Raw genomic sequence first — 23,108 nt, 5'->3', positions numbered from 1 at the left:
GGGAGAGGAGTTCATGGAAATGTCATCAGTCTTACTAGACTACCTGCATTTGTGGATCTGATCACAGACTTTAAAAGTGTCTGATGTAGCTCATCGAAAAAGCAATATAATAACAACTGCTGACATTAAGCATTTAATGTATGTCAGGCACCTGTTCTTAGGCACTTACTCTGTATTCACTTGTTTGATTTTCACAACCACCCTGGGAGGTGGGCTTCACATTTAACAGAAAAGGAAAATAAAGCATAGGTAAATGCAATACATTGTTCAAGGCATGTAACAGAAAATGGCAGAGCTGGGATTCGAACCCAAGCTGTCAGGCAGGCTGACTCCTGGCTCCAGTCCTTGATTGCTATGCGACCATGACCTAATGCTGCACTAATTTGTTTTAAAAATATTAACTTAGAGTTCTTGGTATGAAAAATAGAAGGCTTGACCCAATCTGGGTATGTCAGAAAAAAGACCCTCTCTGCTTGTTCTCCATCTTTTTTTTTTTTTTAGTATGTTTTTATTGATTTCAGAGAGAGGAAGGGCAAGGGGTAGAGAGATAGAAATATCAAATCATGAAAGCAAATCATCGGCTGCCTCCTGCACGTCCCCTAGTGGGGATCAAGCCTGCAACCCTGTCATGTGCCCAAAACTGTGATCTCCTGGTTGATGGGCTGATGCTCAGCCATTGAGCCACACTGGCTGGGCATCCATCTTTACAGACAAAAAGAGGTTGGGGGGTGGAAATGTATTTTAATCACAGCAACAAAATTCAGCTTATTATAGGGGAAAACCTTTGGCCTTGAGAAGAATTAAATGCCAAGAGACTTGGGAATTTCCATATTTTGGTACTCTGTGCTTTAAGGGTAGATATGCCTGGAAATGGGATCTGAACAAATAAACATGCTGTTGATTAGATTCCCAGAACTTGTTAAACTTATAATCAGAAGTATTTGGGTTTTAATTGGTGTCAACCTAGGCCGCAGTGATGGGGAACCTATGACACGCGTGTCAGAGGTGACACGCGAACTCATTTTTTTGGTTGATTTTTCTTTGTTAAATGGCATTTAAATATATAAAATAAATATCAAAAATATAAGTCTTTGTTTTACTATGGTTGCAAATATCAAAAAATTTCCATATGTGACATGGCACCAGAGTTAAGTTAGGGTTTTTCAAAATGCTGACATGCCGAGCTCAAAAGGTTCGCCATCACTGACCTAGAGCTTCCTCAGCAGAGATTCTTCTTCAAGCTAGAATGTTAAACCCAGACATTCCATCCGAAAAGTTTAGACCATGTCAGATCAAAAAAACAAAAGTACTTGGAGTCCAGCTTCCCATTGAATGGGAGATGCCTAAACACATGGGTACCCCAAATTCCCTGGTGCCTCAGTTCTAGGAGATGAGTTATAACCATGTAGTCAGCCCCTGGCCACTGCTAAAAGGAGAATTTCAGGACAATCTACACCCATCCTGAATTAAGGGAGTTGGGTTGACCCAAAAGGTTTAGGGTTCCATGGGTATTGAGCACCATTTGCCATACCTCATAAGACTCCCCATAGTCAGTGCTCTTTTCACTTTCCTTTCTTCCCTGACTTTCCCCACATATCTACCCTATCTCCCAAGCCTAGTTCTGTTTGATGCATATTTCCTGCTTCCATCCATTTTTCAGTTCCCACAGCCAAGTATCCCATTATTTCTTCCTCACTAATCTACTTCTCCCTCCAGCATCACATCTACACTCAGTCCTTTATGCTTCTTCCAAAGTAATTTTTTTCCTACCAACTAATTTGGTGCTGTCAGTTTTCCTCAAAAGTCTATAATGTTTGACCATTACCATCTGTGGTACTCCATTCCATGACCATTTATCAGGCTGGCCCGAGCTACACCATCCATCCACCTGACACTCAGTCAGCATAACACAGCACATGTTGCCATGCTAACTTACAGTTTCCTTCAGCCAGGTTGTCACCCCACCTCTGCATTTTGCCCTTCGTTCTTTCCTTAGAATCCCTCTTCCCAGATCTTGTAAGATTTTTCTTCAAGACTTTTACTAATGATGGCTTTCATATTCAGTGTTACATACCATACATACAACTTATTGTTAAGTTTATTGTATTGAAACTTTTTCGTCTTCTTCTGGGTTCAATTCAAGTTACTGTCTTATAAATTTTACATTTTAATTTGTATGTCAGAGTATCGTTATTCATCTTTAGGATATTTGCTTCTGGTAGACCACACGGTAGGTGTTTAATAAATACCCATTGACATGTTAACCTTGGGCTAGACAACTTTGTCCTAGCCATTATACCTTTTCTTTGCCCACTTTCAAATCCTGTGTGAGATTTGGCAATATAATTACCAAGTATTTTGTGTTCTGTTTTTCTAGTAGTGTGTGTACATGCATATACACATGCACAGTTTGCAAATGGTAGCATAACATAATAAGATTATGGTCTTGGTCACTGACTACGTGACTTTATACAAATTTTTTAACCTACTTTATACAAAATTTTTAACCTACGGCAAATGGTGCTCAATACCCATGGAACCCTAAACCTTTTGGGTCAACTCAACTCCCTTAATTCAAGATGGATGTAGATTGTCCTCAGTTTCCTAATCTGTAAAATGGGGGTGATAAAGTCTACCTTAGAGAATTGTTATAAGGCTAAGGAAAATAAATGTATTCAGAATGCCTAAAGCAGTGTCTGACAAATACTAGATACTTCAGAAATGGTCATTTCTGTTGTTAATCTAGATGTTCTGTTTTAATTCATTAAGGGGGGGAAAGAGAAATGGTTCTTACTCTATACTAGACTAAATTAATATCTATTTTTTATATCTCTAGGTTGAATATGTTTCAGGAAAAGTTTTTTTCACCACCTGTTCTGACTTGAATATGCTGAAAACATTAAAATCTGCAGAAAGATTATTTTTGCTGATTAAAAAGCAGTTTCCATTTAATGTTTCTTCTGTAAGTAAAGGTATGGTATATACCCACACAATATATGTACTCCAGAATTTTCTGCTTGATAATTAATAAGTAGCCATTTGACATTTTTAAGATTTATTCCTAACTTGGAGATCATTATTTTTCTATGTTTTCTGAATATTATCACCTCATTATATTATCACCTAATTGTGTCTCTTCTCTTTACAATCTGCTGCCTGTCTTACTAAGATTTAGTGTCCTAAGTCACATTTCATCTTTGCAAATTCTGATCAGACACCTTCTCTACAGTTATATATGGTCAGTTTATTTAGATTTAGGACATGTAAGAATCCAAAATGCATTGTCTTAATAAATTGTTCAAAACTACCACCTTGTAAATTTTAACTAATGAGTGAGATAATTGAAAAAATACTGTATAGTAAAATATCCTGTTTTAGGGATCTCAAGATGTTTGAATAAACTCTTAACCATTTATAAAGCATTAGAATTAAAGGGAGCTTAAGAGATTTTCTGTTTTTATAAATATGCTTAAGGATCTTGATAAAAGCAACAAATAAGGGCCAGACATTGCTGGATTACACATTGCCTTAAACTTCATTTTGACTGCTGATTATGCACAAGAGAACATGTAAGCATATAGTCTATAATAAATTGTATCAAGGAAGATACAAACGGCAAGAAATCAAGACATGGCAGAAAAAATATTTAAAGCAAATACTAAGATGTTATATTATGGGATCAATATCATTTCATTCCAATAGTCCACACATTCTCAATATTAGAGAAATACAGTAATGGCTCTTGAGTCATCTTGATGACCCTTGTTCATCAAGAAAAGATTACATTATTTTGAGTAAGTTATGAATGGGTTGCATACCTGAAGTGTTCCTTTATGGAAACTCCTTTTATGATGTGTGCTAATACTGTATGGTCTGAAATAGTCTCAAAATTTAGTTGCTCTGTTTCTGAGCTCTGTGTTTTATAATTCTATTTTTTTTCCAACTTAATTTTATAGGCAAGATTAGCATTATTTCAAAGATTGATACACACTCTAGGTCTATGCTTATATTAAAGAGATACATATATTATCATAGGACAAATGATCTTTCTATATGAATGATATAGGTAATTCTATAGGAATTTTAAAATGGTTTTGATGTTTGGTATAGAATATAAGAATGAACCTATTTGGCACAATATTCTTATATTAAATGATATAAATTCCATACGAAAGTGAAGTCACTCTTCATGTAGTAGTTTTAAAAAAACTTATTTTATAAAAATAAAAATAATGGCATTTAGGGGTGATGAATATAATAGACTGTCTTTAAAGCTTCAATATAGGATAAACTGAAATTTTATTTATTTAGGAAAAATATTTTATGAAATGCAAAGATTTATAAGTGATGATCCTGAAAGTTGGTTGAATGCCATTTCGATTTGGAAAAATCTTCTTGAACTTGATGCAAAAAAGAAAAAACTGTCTCAAGGAGATGCTAACCCACTAAAAAGAAAAATGGGAGAAAATGACAGCATTATTGCTAAGAAATTAAAAGCAGAACAAATGCAAGAGAATAGGGAATGCCAGCTGGAAAAGCAAATAGAAGAGGAAACACTGGAGCGAGGAGATTTTCTCACTGAAAGAGAGAAATGTCAAGAAGAACTTCAGAATGATGTAGCAAAAGCAGGAGATACTCATGACCAGAATGACTTGACCTTCAGAGTTTCTTGTCGCTGCGGTGGAGCCATTGCAAAGACCCTTTCTGCACAGGTACACTTACCTCCAAAGTGGCTTTCTATTTTCTAGATAAATTAACTACTCCTTCGATTTAAAATGAGACCAAAACCTTTCACAGAATAGATAACTCGGCTCAGGCAGATAACTTGGCCTAATATAATAATTAAATCTCTTTAAAAAATGCATTTTCCATTTTAACTTTATCTCAGCTTCTTAATAGGAATAGTATGCCATGTACTGACCTCCTTTACTTACTAAGTTTTCTTAAACTCACAAGTATCTTTTGCATTTGGAAATCCTGATATCATGGTCTTAAGCTTTTTGGGTTTCTCTTCAGTTTAGTTCTGTTTATTGAGTGATTACTCTGCACCAGACCCGATAGGTGTGATTATCACTAGAACCCAGACATAAATACACTCAAGGTCTCAACTCTCTATGAGAGGGTGAACACTACAAACAGTTTCTTTAAAAAACCCATGTTAGTGACCCTTACAAAGTTCAGTGATATAAAAGGCATATAGCCATAGGTTTGGATTCTTTGTCCAACCTTAAAATCAAATCCTAAAGTCCGAGTCTGATGTTACCGATCTGGTCATTTTTAAACATATAGGCTTGCAGTAGGTAAATTAATCTTTCAGCTTGCATCCATTTCCTAAAACCCAGAATGGCTTTATCAGGTCATGATTTGGTTATTTCACGTCTTAAAAATCACAAGAATAGAGATTGCACATAAGTAGATATTACTGCCATAGAATGAATTTGGGGGTGAGGGGGATGAAAGAGGGTGTAATATTTTAATATTATAATTTAATATTGTAATTCTAAATTACCATTGGATAGTTTGCCTTGATGTTCCTGCTGACTGTTAGGAAAATCTTACATCTTACTAGAGGCCCTTTCATGCACTGGTAGGGTCCCTAGCAGCTGCCGGCCAGGTACTCCCTCCCTTCCTCTGGCTGGCCCCGCCCCCTGGTCGAACTCCCGGTTGAACTCCCAGTGGAGGGGACAATTTGCATACTATGCTTTTATTATATAGGATACTTAAATTTTTCATTTATAATATTTTTATCTTTTCTATAACTTGCTGCTTTTCCAGGAAGCAGGAAGAATAATTGGAATTGCTCTTATGAAACAGTTTGGATGGAAAGCAGATTTGAGAAATCCAAACTTAGAGGTAATGAACGTTTATTTTATTTTATATGCTTATAACCTAATTCTTTAGACAATGTCAAAACTAATCTATTGTACTTTTCAATTTTGCTTTAGAGTTTCAAACAGCATGGCTGCGTGGATCTAGCAGTCTGATTTTTTTCTTTTATAGAACAGTGCAGATAATGATGTTAATAATGGCTTTGTTATGGTTGTGGGATTATGTTTTACTTTTCTGTCTCTCTGTTTTTAAAAATTGATGAGGTTACACTGTTAATTGGAATAAAATAAAACACATGAGGAAATAAATGCAAGTTATAAAAAATAATCTTCACTATTTTTTTGAGAATCAGCTCATAAATTTGACATGTAGTAGTATAGTCATTTTCATCATTCATTTGTAAATTCATTGTTATACAGCTGTAAATGAAGTAGTTGCTAGCCAAAACAGAACATTTTGTGTTGTTTTATTTTTTTATTTTTTAATGTATTTTTCACTTTTAAAAAGTAATGCCTGGTGTATATCTTTTATACCTGACATGTAAAATACTTTGACCCCAAGAATATTCTGACATAAGGGGTCTTCCTTTCATCTCCCCCTTCTGCTCTCTGGTTTCCTCCTCTTCGTCTTCTTTTTGATTATCTTCCTGTCTCAGAATTACAGTTTTCCATAGTTTAGCTCATGAATAAATATAGCTAACTGAATTCCTATCATCCACTTAATGCAATTAATGTTAGCTATTATTGATAACAATAATCAACACAAAACAAAATTGGCAACACGAAAATCACACAGTAAAATGTGTGACCAAAATTGACAGAAGAATCAAATCTTAGCAAATTTTGCTCTGTGAAATTAATAGAAAAAAATTCATAGAGGGTAAAGCTATTCTTAATAACATTTGATATATAAAAATAACAGTACATCCTATCTTTACTAGAAATTTTAAATAGAATTAATCCCAATAAATAATTTTGCTAAAGTTGAATAATATAAAAAATTGAAAACTTTAGCTGTGATGATTAAGGAATTAAATTGACTAAAGGGAATTTATTTCAGATCTTTTTTTTCTTGATGAAAAGTTATCAATATTGGAATAATCCTGATTAAACTGCATATATATAAAAGTAATCTGGGAGTGAAAGTATTGTGGTTTAAAAGTTCTTGAGGTCAAACAGCAGAATTAGAATATCCCATAAACTTCATCAGATTACAGAAGTAAGATTCTAACTTTTAAAGTTTATTGGGCTACTAATTATAACTTGAGACATTTAAGAACTTTATGGTTTGACGAAGAAAGAGAGGAATAAAACCACCTACAGATAGTAGAGAGAGAAAAGGTCACCGGTGTCTACAATATATTTGACCTGAAGAAAGTTTCCTGTCACACTAATAGTATGTAGCCTATGATAGTCCTGTGTGGCCTCAACTCTTATTTGAGGTTAGAATTAGGATGGATTTAGGAAATCTCTAACCCCAAATGCTGAAAAGTCTGATTCAGTTATGATAATTCAGAGAATCTTTAGGAAGAATGTGGATCTTGAGTTCTTAATAACTTGAATCTCCATATAACTTGCCTACAAAATTAACCTCAAAATTTTTCTATGAAATGTACTTAAAATTTATTTCACCTCTGCTCGAGAAAAATAGTATGGAACATTTTTCTATATATGATAAGTAAGGCCTTGGAATTTTTTATTAGAAATATAGTTTATATAGTTCAAAATAGAAATTTTCAAATTATCATTAATTTGGTAATGCATTTTCTGTTCTATTCTAACTTATGTATTTGTTCTTTCAGATATTTATACATCTAAATGACATTTACTCTGTCATGGGAATTCCTGTGTTCAGGTATTTATTTATTTATTTTATTTTTTTAAATATATTCCTTTATTGATTTCAGAAAGGAAGGGAGAAGGAGAGAGAGAGATAGAAACATCAATGATGAGAGAGAATCATTGATTGGCTGCCTCCTGCATGCCCCACACTGGGGATTGAGCCCACAACTCAGGCATGTGCCCTGGGCCGGAACCGAACCTGGGACTCTTCAGTCCGCAGGCTGACGCCTTATCCACTGAGCCAAGCCGGCTAGGGCTGTGTTCAGGTATTTATATCTTAAACTCAGATTTATCCCTTAGGAGAGTTTTTAAAATTAAGAACTTTATGCTTTTCATTTATAGTATGAAACATTGATACAACAGAGGGGGCTAAAGACAAAGCATGTGAGTTCTTTACTTTAGCCAGTAAAGTGTTTCCATGGAGCTTAGTGGATATGATTTGATCTGACCAGTAGAGCTGTGCAAGAATTTATCACAATAATCCACTGATTGCATGATTCAGACTGAAAATTATATCTAATTATTTCTATTATTAAATGATTTTCACAGGCCCTTGTTTAAGCTAAAAATTTTAGTCTCTTTGCATCTTGGAATTTTAATTAAAATAAAAAATACAGCACAATTCTTAAAATTCACTTTGAACATTAACTGTATACAGCTATGCCACACTGTGCATGTGTAGCATAATGAATAAGAACTATGGACTTCAATTCTACCTTCTCAACAGATTAACTGCAAGTTTGGGCAGATTATCATATTCCTCTGCTATAAAAGCAGGAAAATAATAGTACCTACTTCATTTGCTTTGTGTTTGGGATTAAATGAGATAACCTGCATGAAAATGCTTGGTATGTCTGGCTGGCATGGCTCAGTGCAGTGATGGCGAACCTATGACACGTGTGTCAGAGGTGACACGCGAACTCATTTTTTTGGTTGATTTTTCTTTGTTAAATGGCATTTAAATATATAAAATAAATATCAAAAATATAAGTCTTTGCTTTACTCTGGTTGCAGATATCAAAAAATTTCTATATGTGACACGGCACCAGAGTTAAGTTAGGGTTTTTCAAAATGCTGACACGCCGAGCTCAAAAGGTTTGCCATCACTGGCTCAGTGGTTGAGCGTTGACCTATGAACCAGGAAGTCATGGTTTGATTCCTGGTCAGGGCACATGCTTGGGTTTCGGGCTCCATCCCCAGTGTGGAGAGTACAGGAGGCAGCCAATCAATGATTCTCTCTCATCATTAATGTTTCTCTCTCTCCCTCCCTCTCCCTTTCTCTCTCAAATCAATAAAAATATTTTTAAAAGAAGAAAAGAAAATGCTTGGTACTATTTCTAGGCTACAGTAAGTGTTGAATAAATTTCAACTACCTTATTTCTGAAATAGATCAGTAACTAGGGAAGGAAGGGAGAGACATTAGAGTAAGATTAATTTATTCAGTTAATTTCAGTTGAAATGTCTAATGAATACTTATTATATGCTAAGCACTGTGCTAGTTATCAACATTCAGAGATGAGGAAGATGGTTATTAAGTTCAAGTAATTCAATTTAGTGGAAGAGCAAAGGTAGGTGAAAAATGCTTGGCTAGAGTTAGAAAAGGGGACCCAACTCTGATGGAGGATGGGAGCAAATGAACATAGAAGAGATTCATTTAACGAATCACTTAATGGAGAACACTAAGGAGGGGTTCCCCAACTGGACAAGAGAAGGAAAGGACCTCACAAGCAAGGACTTGCAAAGGCATGGAGGTAGAGGAAGCTTGCGTTATGTGGGGACAGCCAATGGTTTCAGTGCAGATGGGACAGGGAAGACATAAGGAAGAGAACACTAAGGAGGGGTTCCCCAACTGGACAAGAGAAGGAAAGGACCTCACAAGCAAGGACTTGCAAAGGCATGGAGGTAGAGAAAGCTTGCGTTATGTGGGGACAGCCAGTGGTTTCAGTGCTGTCCCCACATAAGGAGGGTGGTAGAAAATGAGACTGAGCAATTAGAAACAAGTCATGAAGTGTCTTGGAAGCCGTGCTGAGCAACTTGGATTTTATTCTAAAAGCAGTAAGCATATGAAGCAGTAGAGTGATGTGATCAGATTTGTGATTTCTGAGGTATTACTAAGGAAATTACATTTTTTAATGAAGGGGAAATGAAAAGAAAAAGGAGGTTCAAACTCTTACAATAGTTCAGGCAGTAAATGATGAAGAGCTGAACTGAGGCAAATTGGGGATAACAAAAAAGAAAGGCATGAATTCCATAAAAAGTTAAGGAGTCTAGAATAATGGCCAGATACCTGATTTGGACAACCAGTAGATACTGGTGTCAGTCCCTGAGATAGAAAATGTAGGAACAGTAGTGTATTCAATGAAAAATGTCTATGAATAGATATTTAAGTTATAGCTCAGGAGTTCCAGTGACAAGTCTAGGCTGGAGATTTAGATTAAGATACACAATATATAGAAGGTAAGTGGCCCGAGAAAATGAAGAAATGTATCGAGATATGAAATACAGGGAAAGGACTGTGCACAGTTTACACCTGTTGAATTGGCAGTACTCCAGGTAAAAGTGTCCAAACACACATTTAAAAATTAAGATCTGGGATTCAGATGACAAGTCTACGAACAATAAAAACATTTACTTTGGTCACATATTAATAGGGTTGGCTCCCATAAAATAAAATCTCTATTGGTAAAAATATACACATAATTGTCAAAACTTTCAGAGGTTCTACATAAATCCCTGATGCTTAGAAAGGCACTTAGCAATATATATAGGGTGTCCCCCAAAAATGTATATGTGGTAAAAATATACACATAATTGTCAAAACTTTCAGAGATTCTACATAAATTCCTGATGCTTAGAAAGGCACTTAGCAATATATAGGGTGTCCCCAAAAGTATATGCACACTTTGAATAATTAGAAAGGCAGTGTTTATTAAAATACATATCATTTCAAAATTGAGCTATCAGCTATTAAAGTGTATATACATTTTGGGGGATAACCTGTATATGGACAAAGACAGTTTTCCATACCAAGTCTATTTTGAAATCTAAGAGTGAAAAATAATCTCTCAATTCTGGGTTTTAATATGTTTTGTAGCAAGACAGTTGCCCAGCCTAGACTGTAGTATCAAGATTCATTGATCAAAATATTTCCTAGTCATTCCACCTGCAAAGTTTATATTCCAGATTCCAAATCTATGGCTATAATACTGTCTGCAGTGTGAATTATTTTCTGAAAAACCTTTAAAAAAACAAACTCCCATGGGTTTACCTGCAGAACTTCCTTATTGTAACAGTAAATATACAATTACACTGTTTTATTTGAAAGAGATACCTCATCTAATTGTAACATTTTAAGAGGCTTACCATAAATGCACACAAAACAGGGTAACTAAAGTCAAAGACAGATCAGAAATAAAATGACAAAAGACATAGGGTTTGGAGAACATGGTAACTTTGTATAATGTTCAGAGAAGAGCCCTCCTAGTGGTTTTGGAACAAGCCTACCCCCAAAACAACCAAGCACTAATCCTCGAAATCAAATAGTCATATCTTACCAACAAATTATATAAATGAAATTGAAAAGTGCATTCAAATTTCTAAGGAATTTATTCATTGCATTAGATGCCGTAGAAATAATATTTTGAAAATTTTTATCAAATCTGGAAACACTGATAGCACTGATGAGGTGGAGGATGAAGTATGAAGTGGTAGATAATGGAGACCAGAGAACTCATTTGGGAGATGTCTGCTTCATGCAGACAGTTCAGTGTCATGCTTCATTTCATCTTTTGAGAGAGATGCAAATGAGCAAAAAACAAACTTACAAAAGGGACTTTTTACAGAAAACGATTTCAAGTGTTAGTATCCATCCAGTCCTGCCTATACTACATCCCTGTCACAAAACAGCAGGTGTTTCTTGACTCCTCATCAGCACACAAAAGGTCACTTCCCTATGGGAAAACAGGGAACTACTAAAACATTTTAGAAAAATCCCCCTCATATGATAACATTTTATAAAGTAAACAATAGGGTTTAAATTGCTGTTACAGGGAACTACTAAAACATTTTAGAAAAATCCCCCTCATGTGATAACATTTTTATAAAGTAAACACAATAGGGTTTAAATTGCTGTTATTTAAACATTCTACCTTTCTAAAGTACCACACTAGCTGGTTAAACAAGGTGCCAACTAGAGAAGGTATTTCTGTGATAAGGTTAAATACTCCCAACTCAGAGAATACTGTAGTGTGTGTTGCATGAACATGGTGAGATAATTCACAGACATGGACAGGTTAATCATTTTATTTATATCAGGTTCTTCTTTAACTTATAGTCGTATTGGATCTCACATCAGGTTCTTTTTCCTTTGTAGGGTTCCTTTAGCCAGCAGAGCTTACATCAGGACAGCAGGACTGAGGTCTACCATAGCATGGGCAATGGCCTCTGTCGCTGAAATTAAGGTAAGGAAAATGTTTTCATTCTGGTTAATACATTAGTGAGGTTCTTTCCGTAACTAACTTACACAGTCTCTTATTTATGGACATCTTGATTGCTTGCTTTTTTTTCTGTTCTCTTTTTCTTTTATCATTTTCTTTTGCTAGTTTTGTTCGTTTGTTTTTGTCATTGCCATTATGCTTACGAAGTTCTTCAGTGATATGTTTTTAAATATTGTTGAACTTCTGAGAGTATTTTGCCTATGAAAAAGCTGGGTTAAAAGATAGCCACATTTTATTCTTCCTAATATTTTGTGTTACAATGACGTGGCCTGAAAAACCTCTACTTCTTAAAATTTAAGTTTTTCTCCTGTGACCAAATATTGATTAATTTTTATAAATGTTCCATGGACATAAAAAAAATTTATTTTGTAGTCAATGTCCTCGCTATCTTTGCCTACTCTTTTACTATCTGCTTACTTTTGGAAGGTATTTGAAATATCATTGATTTTTTTTTAAGTTTTTGCATTTTTATTAGTGGATGCCTTATTCAGTAGTTTGGTATAAACAGTCTGCTATTGCTTCATCATGAGTTGTACCTTTTTATCGTTACGTAAGTTTTCTTTATCTTAAATAGTGAGTTAAAACCTAAACTTTATCATGTGTTATTAATATTTTCACTCCTTTATCTTTGTATTTGCCTAATACGTCTTTGATCCTCCCTTATTTTCAACTTTGCTTTCAGTGAGTTTTTACAAACACAAAGCTCTGTTTGTATCCCACTCTGATGGTCTCTGGCTTTCGATGAGAGAACTCAGTATAATGACAGACACACCTGATTGTATTTCTCCTATTTCACTCTGGTTATAACTTCTTATCGTTGACTGTTTTTATTTTTGCTAGTTTGATCAAGTTACTTCATAATCATTTCATTGTTCTCCCTGAGGTTGGAGATTTTACTTTTTTGTCTAGTCCATGAACAGTCCCCTTTCCCAGCTCTCTTAATTAAACACACAGGACTCTACTATTATTTTAAAGCAAGATATCTACTCCTTCCTCTGCCAAGATAGTTTTTACCACCAAGACATTCTAGTCTTCCCCTTTGTTCCTATGATAAGATGAGGCCTCTAGAGTACTGCTTCCTCTCCTCCTGGCCTACCTTTCCTCCTCCCTGCAGTGAGACCTTTGAACGATTTCATCTTTCACTCCCAACCCCAACTACTAGATTGAACTGAATTATTTATCATATATCAGATTTCCCTTAAAGTATGTCCCTTCTGTTTCAAAAGTTCTTATTTAGCCCTTATATTACACAGCCTATCCTTCATTATTAAGATAGAATTGTATGTAGCAAACACATATTTCTGTGCAAACACACAAAGATATATCGCAGGGTGTATCACTCCTCACCATGCTCCACATTGTCTTGTCTTTCCCCATTTGAGGTCTCTGCTCAGGTTTGTTTATTGCTTGGTTACGGTCTTGGCTTAGGTATTTTCCTCACATGTGGTATTTTAATAATTTACTATCTGAATTTCTATATATCTCAGATCCCTTTCATCCTGGTGGGCATGCCCTTCTTGGCTTGAGTTGGAGTCCTTTTCTCTCGGATGTCGATAGGTGCTGTCCGTTGTCTTTTAGCTTCCCGTGTTGCAGCTGAGTTGTCCGTGCCAGTATGGTTTTCTTTTCCTTTATAGCTACCTTGTTCTTTCTGCTCAGCAGTTCATAAAACTTTCCTCTTTAGTCCTATAAGGTTCAGGAATAGTACCAGGATATACTTCTATAAATGCCTTTTCTATTCAGCCCGCAACTCGGTGAGTCTGACTGCCTGGGTTCTAATTCTGGTTCCACCACTTACTGGCAGGGAAACCTTGGGCAAGATACTTAACATCTTTGTTCCTCAGCTTCTCATTTGCAAGATGAAAAGAAAAATTTCATAAAGTCATGTGAGAATCAAATGAATTAGCATTTTTCAAGTGATTTCACAGTGCCTACCATGAGAAAGTGTATAAATATTAGCTACTTTTATAGTAATAATTATAGTTATACTTATTTGGAATAGCTAATGACTATTAAAAATTTTATTATTATTTCTCTAGCTCAGGTACTTTTTCTCATTATTTATTACCTCAACTGCTTTGCGTTAGTGACTTTAACCTTAAACTACTCTGTTCTCCGTTCTGAAATTTTTTCTCTCTTTCTTTCTCTCTCAGGACATTTTGTTTCTTTCCATTAGGTACCCTCTGGCTTTGACTGAAACCTGACCATCCACTGAGCATTCTGCTTCCTCTGTAGACATATCAAGGGACCACTGGGCCTGGAGGTGGGGTAGGTGTCCTGCTTGCTTGTTCCTTTTGCCCAAAGCCTCTCAGTGCCTCTGAGGCACATGCCATCAGGTTATTGCAGTTACACACGGATCTCTTCCTGTCATTTCTGTAAGAGTAGGAGACCTTATTCCTGTTATAATTCTCTACGATCCCAATATCCACTTTGGAACCTGGCCCCTCAAGGTCTTGGCTTCCTACCTCTAATGACCTGCCTTAGTCGCATCCTAGACCTTCTTATACCCAGAAGGGAATGCCCCCCAAAATCTCAATGTCATGAGTCCTCTCTTAACCACTTTTCTTTCCTGCTCACATCCTCCAGCTCCCTAACATAGTTCTTTAACCTCTTGGACCTCCAGTCATTTGACCCACCCCTGCCCATTACTTACCACCTGTCCTCCTCCCCAGCCCACAGCTTGAATTTTATCTTCTACCGTTACAATCGTTCCCTTGCCTACACTTTCAACCCTCCTGATTCTTATATGACTTTAATACTAGAATCAGAAGTGAACTTCAACATGTTCTCCTCACCAAATCTACCAATGAACCAGAATCCATACCCACATACGTTGCCCTTGTTTCACTCCATTACTTGTGGACTGGATTTTGGTCCCTGTTACCTATATAAGGACTTTCTCTCTACTGGTCATTCTCATCAGTGGGAACACTTGCTGTATAATATCTTGCAACTTGAAAAAAATTCTTCTCCTGAAGCCACATGCTCCTTCAGCTACCACCCCGTTCTGTTTTCTTTTACGGAAAAACTCATAAAACTAGTTGTCCATACTTGCTGTCGCTCCCTCTTTTCTTCCCATTCTCTCTTGTGCCCACTTCCATCAGGCTTTCACCAGCACTTCCCTGACACCGCTCATCTCACACTTACCCTACCAGCACTCCGACACCTGCAGCTCCCTCCTCCTTGAAGTGGTCCTTCCAGTTTGTTTCGGGAAGATCATTCTGGTTTCTCCTCCTACATGAGCATGTGCAGCTCTCAGCATGCACTGCTGCATCTTCATCTACCAACGTTGTACTTAAGAGATCTCCAGGATCCAACCCTTCGACTTTCCTTTTTAACTTCTCTCGCCTCCTGGATGACTCATCCAGTTCTGGTGCTTTAAGTACCATCTGTAAACTAACACTGATGCTCCCAAATGTGTATCTGTAGCCTGAACCTCTCCCCTGAACTCCAGACTCATATGTCTAGTGACTCACTTGGTCTCTATAGTTGGTCTAGGAGTATCTCAAAATTAACATGCCCAGAACTGTACTCTTGTCTCCTTTGAAGCTTCTCCTCCCCAGTTCTTCCCACCTCAGTAACAGGCACCTCTGCTCTTCCAGGTGCACAGGTCAAAGCTTTACTCATTTCAGACTGTTGTCATACTTCAACATTCCACATCCGATCTAACCTGTTGGCTCCACCTTTAAAATATATCCAGAATCCTACCAACCACTTCACCCCACTTCCACCAATGCCACTCCTTTTTGTTGTTGTTGTTAATCCTCACCCATGGATATTTTTCCATTGATTTTTAGAGAGTGGAAGGGAGAGAGGAAGTGGGGAGGGAAGAGAGAGAGAGAGAGACATCTATGTGAAAGAGACACATCAGTTGGTTGCCTCCTGAACACGCCCCAATGAGGTTAGGGATTGAACCTGCAACCCAGGTACATGCCCTTGACTGGGAATCAAACCCACAGCCCTTTGGTGCACAGGCCGCCACTCTAACCACTGTATAACACCGGCCAGGGCAACCACTCTTATTATAAGCTTCTGTCATCTCCTGGACCCCCTAACCAGCCTCCTTGTTAACACTCTTACCCTTCTGTTCTATTCTCAACAGATCATTTAGAATGATCCCTCTGAAATGTAATGTTATGTTACTTCTCTGCTCAGAACTCTCCAATAGTTCTCCATCCTTCAGAATAGAATCAGAATCCTTACAGTGTCTACCAGATCTCCGCTGCCTAAGGTTTGGACATTGCTACTACAGGCAGCAGACACCAGCCCATCTTGATGGAATCACCTGCCAACCTCTCTGATACGATCACCACTCTTTCCCTCTCACTCAGTGTGCTTTGGCCATACTGGTCTCCTTTCTAATCTTTTAACATGCCAAGTATGTACTTGCCTTAGGGCTTGAACTACCTGAAATTCCTGAAGTGTAAAAAGGAATCTTTACTCTTAAAATATTGATTCCTCAAATGTTAGGTCTCTTCTTTTATAATGCCTGTTAGATTTAATAGTACCAAATCAATATTTCTGTCTATAGGCTGGTGCATTTGTTTTAGATCCAATGTGTGGACTCGGAACAATACTTTTGGAAGCAGCTAAAGAATGGCCGGTAAGTTCTAAACTTTGGTAAACTAAGAAATATATTCACTTTAATTGGTATATGTATGTTTAGTTACCAGTTATTTATAAATAGATTATCTTTGGGGGATTATTATTTTAATTATATGAGTCACTATTTACTATTGTCAAATGGCTTATGAAGGGTTAATTAAATTGCTATGTTATTTTTAAAAAATAGTATGATAAATTTAGCAAGATATGAGTAATCTTAATTAGTCATGACATTATGCTAATCCCTAAATTCTTTAGGCATTTGTAACTGTAAAATATTGTTAATAGATTTTAAAATTTTTACTACTATCATTTTAAAGCAATACTATAAATTTGTTTCAACCTGAATGAACAAATCTATTGACTTCACTTTCATTATTTGAGAAAATGGCAGTAAGTTTTCTTAACTTCAGGAAATATCTGATAGTTTTATTTCTGCTTAAAATAAGAATGTCTTTCCCCATAGGATGTGTACTATGTGGGTGCTGATGTCAGCGACTCACAGTTACTAGGTGCGTGTGACAACCTGAAAGCTGCAGGCCTCACGGGTAAAATTGAGTTACTTAAAGTCTCTGTTATAGGTAAGATATTAAAATGCTTATTCAGCATTTGGGAAAATGAACATATGTAATTATTCCTCTGGATAAACCATTTTTCAGCCTCTTGCAAGCCCTCACTATTTGTAGATACAAAGGCAGGAGAGAGCTATTGGAATGACAGCTGTTTAGAAGCCTTCAGTCTTGGGTAGAGTCCGGTGAGAGGATGAGACTCTAGAATGTGAGATTCTCAAGGACAGAACTAATGGCTGTCTACCCTTATGGGAATACTGAGTGTGTGAGTTAATGGTGGCACGCAGGGTATAGTTATGACAGGGAGTGATGGATTCCCCATCTATGGGGCTGGGATGCTTCTATTGGCCTGAACATCTGTTGCAGGGATCACGCTAGAGCAGCAGTTCTCAACCTGTGGGTCGCAACCCCTTTGGGGGTCGAACGACCCTTTCACAGGGGTCGCCTAAGACCATCGGAAAACACATATATAATTACATATTGTTTTTGTGATTAATCATTATGCTTTAATTATGTTCAATTAGTAACAATGAAATTGGGGGTCACCACAACATGAGGAACTGTATTAAAGGGTCGCGGCATTAGGAAGGTTGAGTACCGCTGCACTAGTCAATGTTTATTTTTAAATTGCCAGTGCACATCATATGTACTGGCCAGAGGGTTGGACGGACAGACAGTCGGTCACTTAGCCTTTTATATATATATATAATCATCTAAACTCTTTTGATGAAGCAACTGAATTAAAGAATCTCATTCTCCAAAATAAAAAAAAATAAAAAATTCAATGAAAGCTGTGGCTCATCTCCCTTAAAAATAAAAAGATATACACATGCAAAATTTTATATATAACTATGAAAGGGAAATGAAAGTTATAGAATATAATTTTGTAAAAGGTTTTTCTAGACAATTTAATGGATATCTTCTTGGATCTGTCTGGCAATTTTCTAGTAATGTACTATGTTTAGAGAATTGAATTTTCTGGTTAATTTAAAATTCTGCTTAACATATCATTTTATCATACCTGAAAAACCAATTTTCAAAGAACAGAACATAATTGCTGTACCATTTACCTTCAGTGATTCTGAGATCCTTTTAGAAACTTGTAATTTCTTAGAAACAATATCAGCTAACCTAAATTTTATTTAATATGCAAAAATAATCCTGCATATTTTAATTTTCTCATCTTCAGATTATAAATACTTGAACTTACTTAATAGGATTCTCTGATTTCTGTATTTCAGAATTGCCATTGCCTTCAGAAAGTGTCGATATTATTATTTCTGACATTCCATTCGGGAAAAAGTTTAAGTTAGGGAAAGACATCAAAAGCATTCTACAAGAAATGGAAAGGTAAGGTGTTGAATTTATTTCAGTAATTTTGAGCTATTGGGCATTTCACCAAAATATATTATAGCTCTTCAGTTAAGATTTGATTGCATTTTAATAATTTCCTAGAGTTTTTGTAGCTTAATTTTCTAAGGTTTTAAATCAGAAGTTTATGACTGAGAGAAAAGCAGTGGCTGCTTTAGATAGATAGTGGGGGAAGGCTCTCCAAGGACATGGTAGTTGAACTCTGGGACCTCAATAATGAGAAGGCACATAAAGGAATGAGTGTTAAGTGCAGACCGACCAACAAGGTCAAATGTTCTAAGATGAGAAAAAGCTTATTGAGTTTGAGCAACTGAAGGAAGTTCAATTGCTCAGACCGTAGTGAGCAAAGGAAAGCAAGCAGGCAATGGAGTGGCAAAGGTAGGTGAGGGTCAGATCGTGTAGGAGTTTAGAATTTATTTGCAGTATAGTGGAAGCGAGAGTTAGCAGGGATTTACTTTTGTTTTCTATGTGGAGACTGGGAAGGGAGAGTGGAAGGAGCAACGAGAGTAGAAAGGAGATTGTTGCCATAGTGCAGCCAGATTTGAGGATGGGAGTGCTGTAGATGCAGTGTCCTTTAGAGACAGACTTATCTGGATTGCTGACTGTCCTGACATCTCTGCTGGGTGCGGGGAGATCCTCCTTAACTCTTGGTTCTCTAGCTGTCACACTGGTTCCTTACCTACACAGCCAAACTGCTTGACAGTAGTCTGCCCTTGACATCTCTGATCTTCACCTTCCAGTCCCCTCCTGGTTCCAGCCAACCAGCACCTGCTCCTGCCCTCAAGTCAGATTGTTCTCTCCAGGTTCACTGGTGACTTCTTATAACCGTAGTCACTTGTTAGTCCTGTAGCATTTGACACTGTTGAGACCATTCCCTTCTTGAACTCCTTTGGCTTCCATGACATCACTTTTGTCTAGATTTCCCCTAGGGTTGTGTTTCATGGGCTCTTCCCTTCTATCCTTACTTTTTAAGCCTCTATTCCTTGGCCCCTTTTCGCTTCTCACTGTGCATTGCCACCTCAGATCATCTTATCCACCATTATGGCTTTATCTTCCATTTACTATGGAGAACTCTAAAATCTCCACCTCGAGCCTGGTCTTTCTCATTACCTCCAGGCTGTATATCCAGCTGCCAATTAGAACCCACACTGATATCCAAACAGAATTCTTTTCCTCCCTCCTCCTCCCATCACCCTCTTATTCACCCTCATGCCAAACTACTGTCAGTGCCGCCGCCTTTACTCCTCCCTGTCTCTGATGCTTCCTCTGCCTCCAACACCCTCCCTCGCTCCAGCCCCTAGTTGTCACTTGGCCTGGCTCACCTGCTTATCCTTTAACTCGCAGTGTAGGTTTGGGATCCACGCTTTGCTGGCCTCTCCCCTACTATTCAGTAATCTCTTTAGCAACTCAGGACTGTACGTCATTCACGACTTTTCCACATAAGTACTCTACAGACTTTGGCCAGAGGATTTAGTAAATGAATTCTCCTCAACAAGCTGATATTTTAAGGTCTTCCCTTTTGCCAATCCTTTGTTCTTGTCTTCTTTCTTTCCTGGTGGTTTTCTTCTGCCATCAGCCAAGTGCCTTTGATATATGCTGATTCTTTAGGATTTTTTCATTGGCCTTTCCTTTTGTACAATCACTTATTAGAATATTATTATAAATTACTTTGAGGCTTGCCTTTTAAGTAGAGTAAAAATAGATAATTAAAGCAGATTTGTACTAGCGATTCCATAATTACTATAATGAATATGCATTATGAAAGATACTGCCTAATTATCAAAATTCCTGTATTTAAATAGATAAAATTAAATTTCAAATTAAAAATGCCAAATATTTTAAATAAAGTGGGATTGTTTATTATCTGAAAAGGAGGAAATGCTCATACCAATATCACTTTTTGTCACAGAGTGCTTCATGTTGGGGGGACCATTGTATTGTTGCTTAGTGAAGATCACCGTAGGCGCCTCAAAGACTGTGAAGGGAGCAGCTTCCCTTTGAATTCCAAAGGCAGCCACTCTGATGAACCTGGAGCGGAAAAGTGCTTGATTCTCGAAGGAAAAACTGGCATATCAGAGACCGTGTCATCGTCATTTGAAGCCAATCACCAGGAATGCTTACATAAGATGCCACCATTTGGCTCCTTGGTGCCAGTGGAATGCTACAAAGTTAGCCTTGGGAAAACAGATGCATTTATACACAAATATAAGAAGTCATCTTCTTCTGGACTGTAGCAGGCTAGATACTGTGAGCCAAGTTCAAGGCCTTACATGTCAGCCCTACAGAGAGGGGTTGCCTCTAGGGTCTGATAGTGCCACAGAGTAACAAGTAGACAGGTCCAGGGGGCATGGCTGTGGAACACAGGATTTTAATAAGAGTTTCTGCTTTAGGCTCTATCCGCAAACTCATTAGTCAACAGAGCCAAATATCAACAGTACAACGATTGAAATTTCTTTTGAGAGCCAAATTTTTTAAACTTAAACTATATAGGTAGGTACATTGTTATTAACTTAATTAGGGTACTCCTAAGGCTTAGGAAGAGCCACACACAAGGGGCCAAAGAACCGCGTGTGGCTCGCAAGCCGCAGTTTGCCGACCACGTCTCTAAAGGGCTTAATGTTTCTGACAAAGAACAGTGAATACATAATTAAACTAAAATACTCTTAAACTTTGTATTTGAGAGAATAGGGAAAGGTCTGCTCTGCCTGCAGTGTTTGAGCTGAAGCTGCAACATCACAAGTTTTCAGAGGTTCACAGAGCATATCAAAATCATCACAAGGTTGATAATATTTTAACTATCAGATTGTTTTGAATTTAGAAACTTTTATGTTAATTCTTTTGATATCAAACTTGATTTTTGAACCTATAATTTTTTTTCTCCACTGGAATGAAAATGTTATGTGCAATACATTTTGTATGTTATATGTCTCATACTATGTGAAACATCAATGGGAATAATAACAATCTGAATTAAGCCAATATCCTCCAACATGGTAGAAAATAGAGTTTGCTTTTTTTTTCCTCAACTAATGAATAAACTGTTACCTCACTCTTCTTTAAATTAAATGCAGTCCTTGTGTTCACTACTTGAGAAGAAGAAACAGGAGAGGCCAATGTGGCTGCAGTAGAGTGAGCGAGCTGGAGAACGAGAGCTTAAAGACTGCGTGAGTGGCAGTTGGGGATGGCAGGTTAGATTTAAGGCCTTGAAGGCTGTTATTTTGACTTGGACTCAAAGCCACTGGAGAGTTTTGAACAGGCAGTAATCTAACATACATTTTACAGGATCACTATGACTGCTGTATTGTGAATCAATTATAGAGCGACAAGAGTAGAAGTAGAGAGGCCCGTTGAGTGGTTTTTGCAATAATCCAGGCAAGGGAAAACAGTAGCTTGCCCCAGGATGGTAGCAATAAAAGTGTAAGAGGCAGCTGAATTCTGAATGTATTTTCAAGGTAGAACCAACAGGATCTACTGATGTGTGTGTGGTGTGACAGATGGAGAAGAGACAGAAATGACTGCAAAATTTTGGCCAAATACCTGGAATAATGGAGTTTCCACCAAATAAGAGGGAAAAGGCCACAAGAAGGACAGGTTAGGTGGGAAACGTCAGAAGTACAGTTTTAGACTTGCTGTTTTGAGATGTGTATTACACCAAGTGGAGATGTTGAGTAGGCAGTTGAATATATGAGGATGCAGTTTAAGAAAAAGTCTGCTCTGGAGATACAAATTTGAGGATTTTCAGCGCGTAGGTGCCATAAAGCTGAATTGGATCACCCCCCAGGACTGTGTGTGGGAGAGAAAGGAAGGGAGTAGGGTTGGTGTCTCCAACACTAAGAGGTTGGGAGCAGAGGAGGAATGATTGAAACTGGAGGAAAACAAGAATGGTTGCCTGGAAGGCAAATGAACAAGACACATGGTAGAGACAGTGATGAACTATTAAATACTGCTAGCTATCCAAGTCACATAAAGACAGGAAATTGACCATTGATGTAAACAATGGGAAAGTCATTCCTGACAATGGGAGTTTTGGTGGAGTGGAGGAGAAACAAAAACCAGACCTGATTAGGCTTAACAAAACAGGAAAAGAGCTGGAGGTAGTATAGACAACTCATTCACCTAGTTTTGCTAAAAAGGGAGAAAATGAAGGTAGTATGTTTGTAGGGTGTTTGGAATCAAGACAATGATTTTTTTTTTTTTTAATGTTGACAAACTGTTCCAGGAAAGATGAAAAACTGATGAAGTAGGAAAAAGGGATAAATGCTGGAGAAGTGTCCTTGAATAAGAAGAAAACAGTCTGCACAAGGAGGAATAAGCTTTCGATAAGGGCATGAATAATTTCTCCATGGTTACGAGTGGGAAGGCAGTATACAGGCATTTCTGCAATAACATGATAAATGTGC

At 37.2% G+C, this 23,108-nt stretch overlaps 1 protein-coding gene across 2 annotated transcripts; it reads left to right on the top strand.

Annotated features, from left to right (window-relative positions):
• The first annotated feature begins 2,840 nt into the window (after nt 1–2,840).
• On the top strand, nt 2,841–21,171 carry THUMPD2 (THUMP domain containing 2). 2 transcript variants are annotated; one of them, XM_014538435.1, is made up of 9 exons: nt 2,841–2,972; nt 4,312–4,712; nt 5,776–5,853; nt 7,631–7,683; nt 12,043–12,130; nt 16,695–16,766; nt 17,235–17,349; nt 18,579–18,687; nt 20,618–21,171. In XM_014538435.1, the coding sequence occupies exons 1-9, from the start codon at nt 2,888–2,890 to the stop codon at nt 20,940–20,942; spliced, it is 1,326 nt and encodes a 441-aa protein (XP_014393921.1). In that variant the 5' UTR covers nt 2,841–2,887; the 3' UTR covers nt 20,943–21,171. The 2 variants fall into 2 exon arrangements, with proteins under 2 accessions (XP_014393921.1, XP_005864808.1); XM_005864746.2 differs by having other exon boundaries at nt 2,882–2,962.
• The last annotated feature ends 1,937 nt before the right edge of the window (nt 21,172–23,108 follow it).

Source organism: Myotis brandtii, unplaced genomic scaffold (genome assembly GCF_000412655.1).
Source record: "Myotis brandtii unplaced genomic scaffold, ASM41265v1 scaffold191, whole genome shotgun sequence".
Classification (NCBI taxonomy): domain Eukaryota; kingdom Metazoa; phylum Chordata; class Mammalia; order Chiroptera; family Vespertilionidae; genus Myotis; species Myotis brandtii.
The sequence above is the reverse complement of the archived record's forward strand: the minus strand, read 5'-3'. Positions and strand labels throughout refer to the sequence as shown.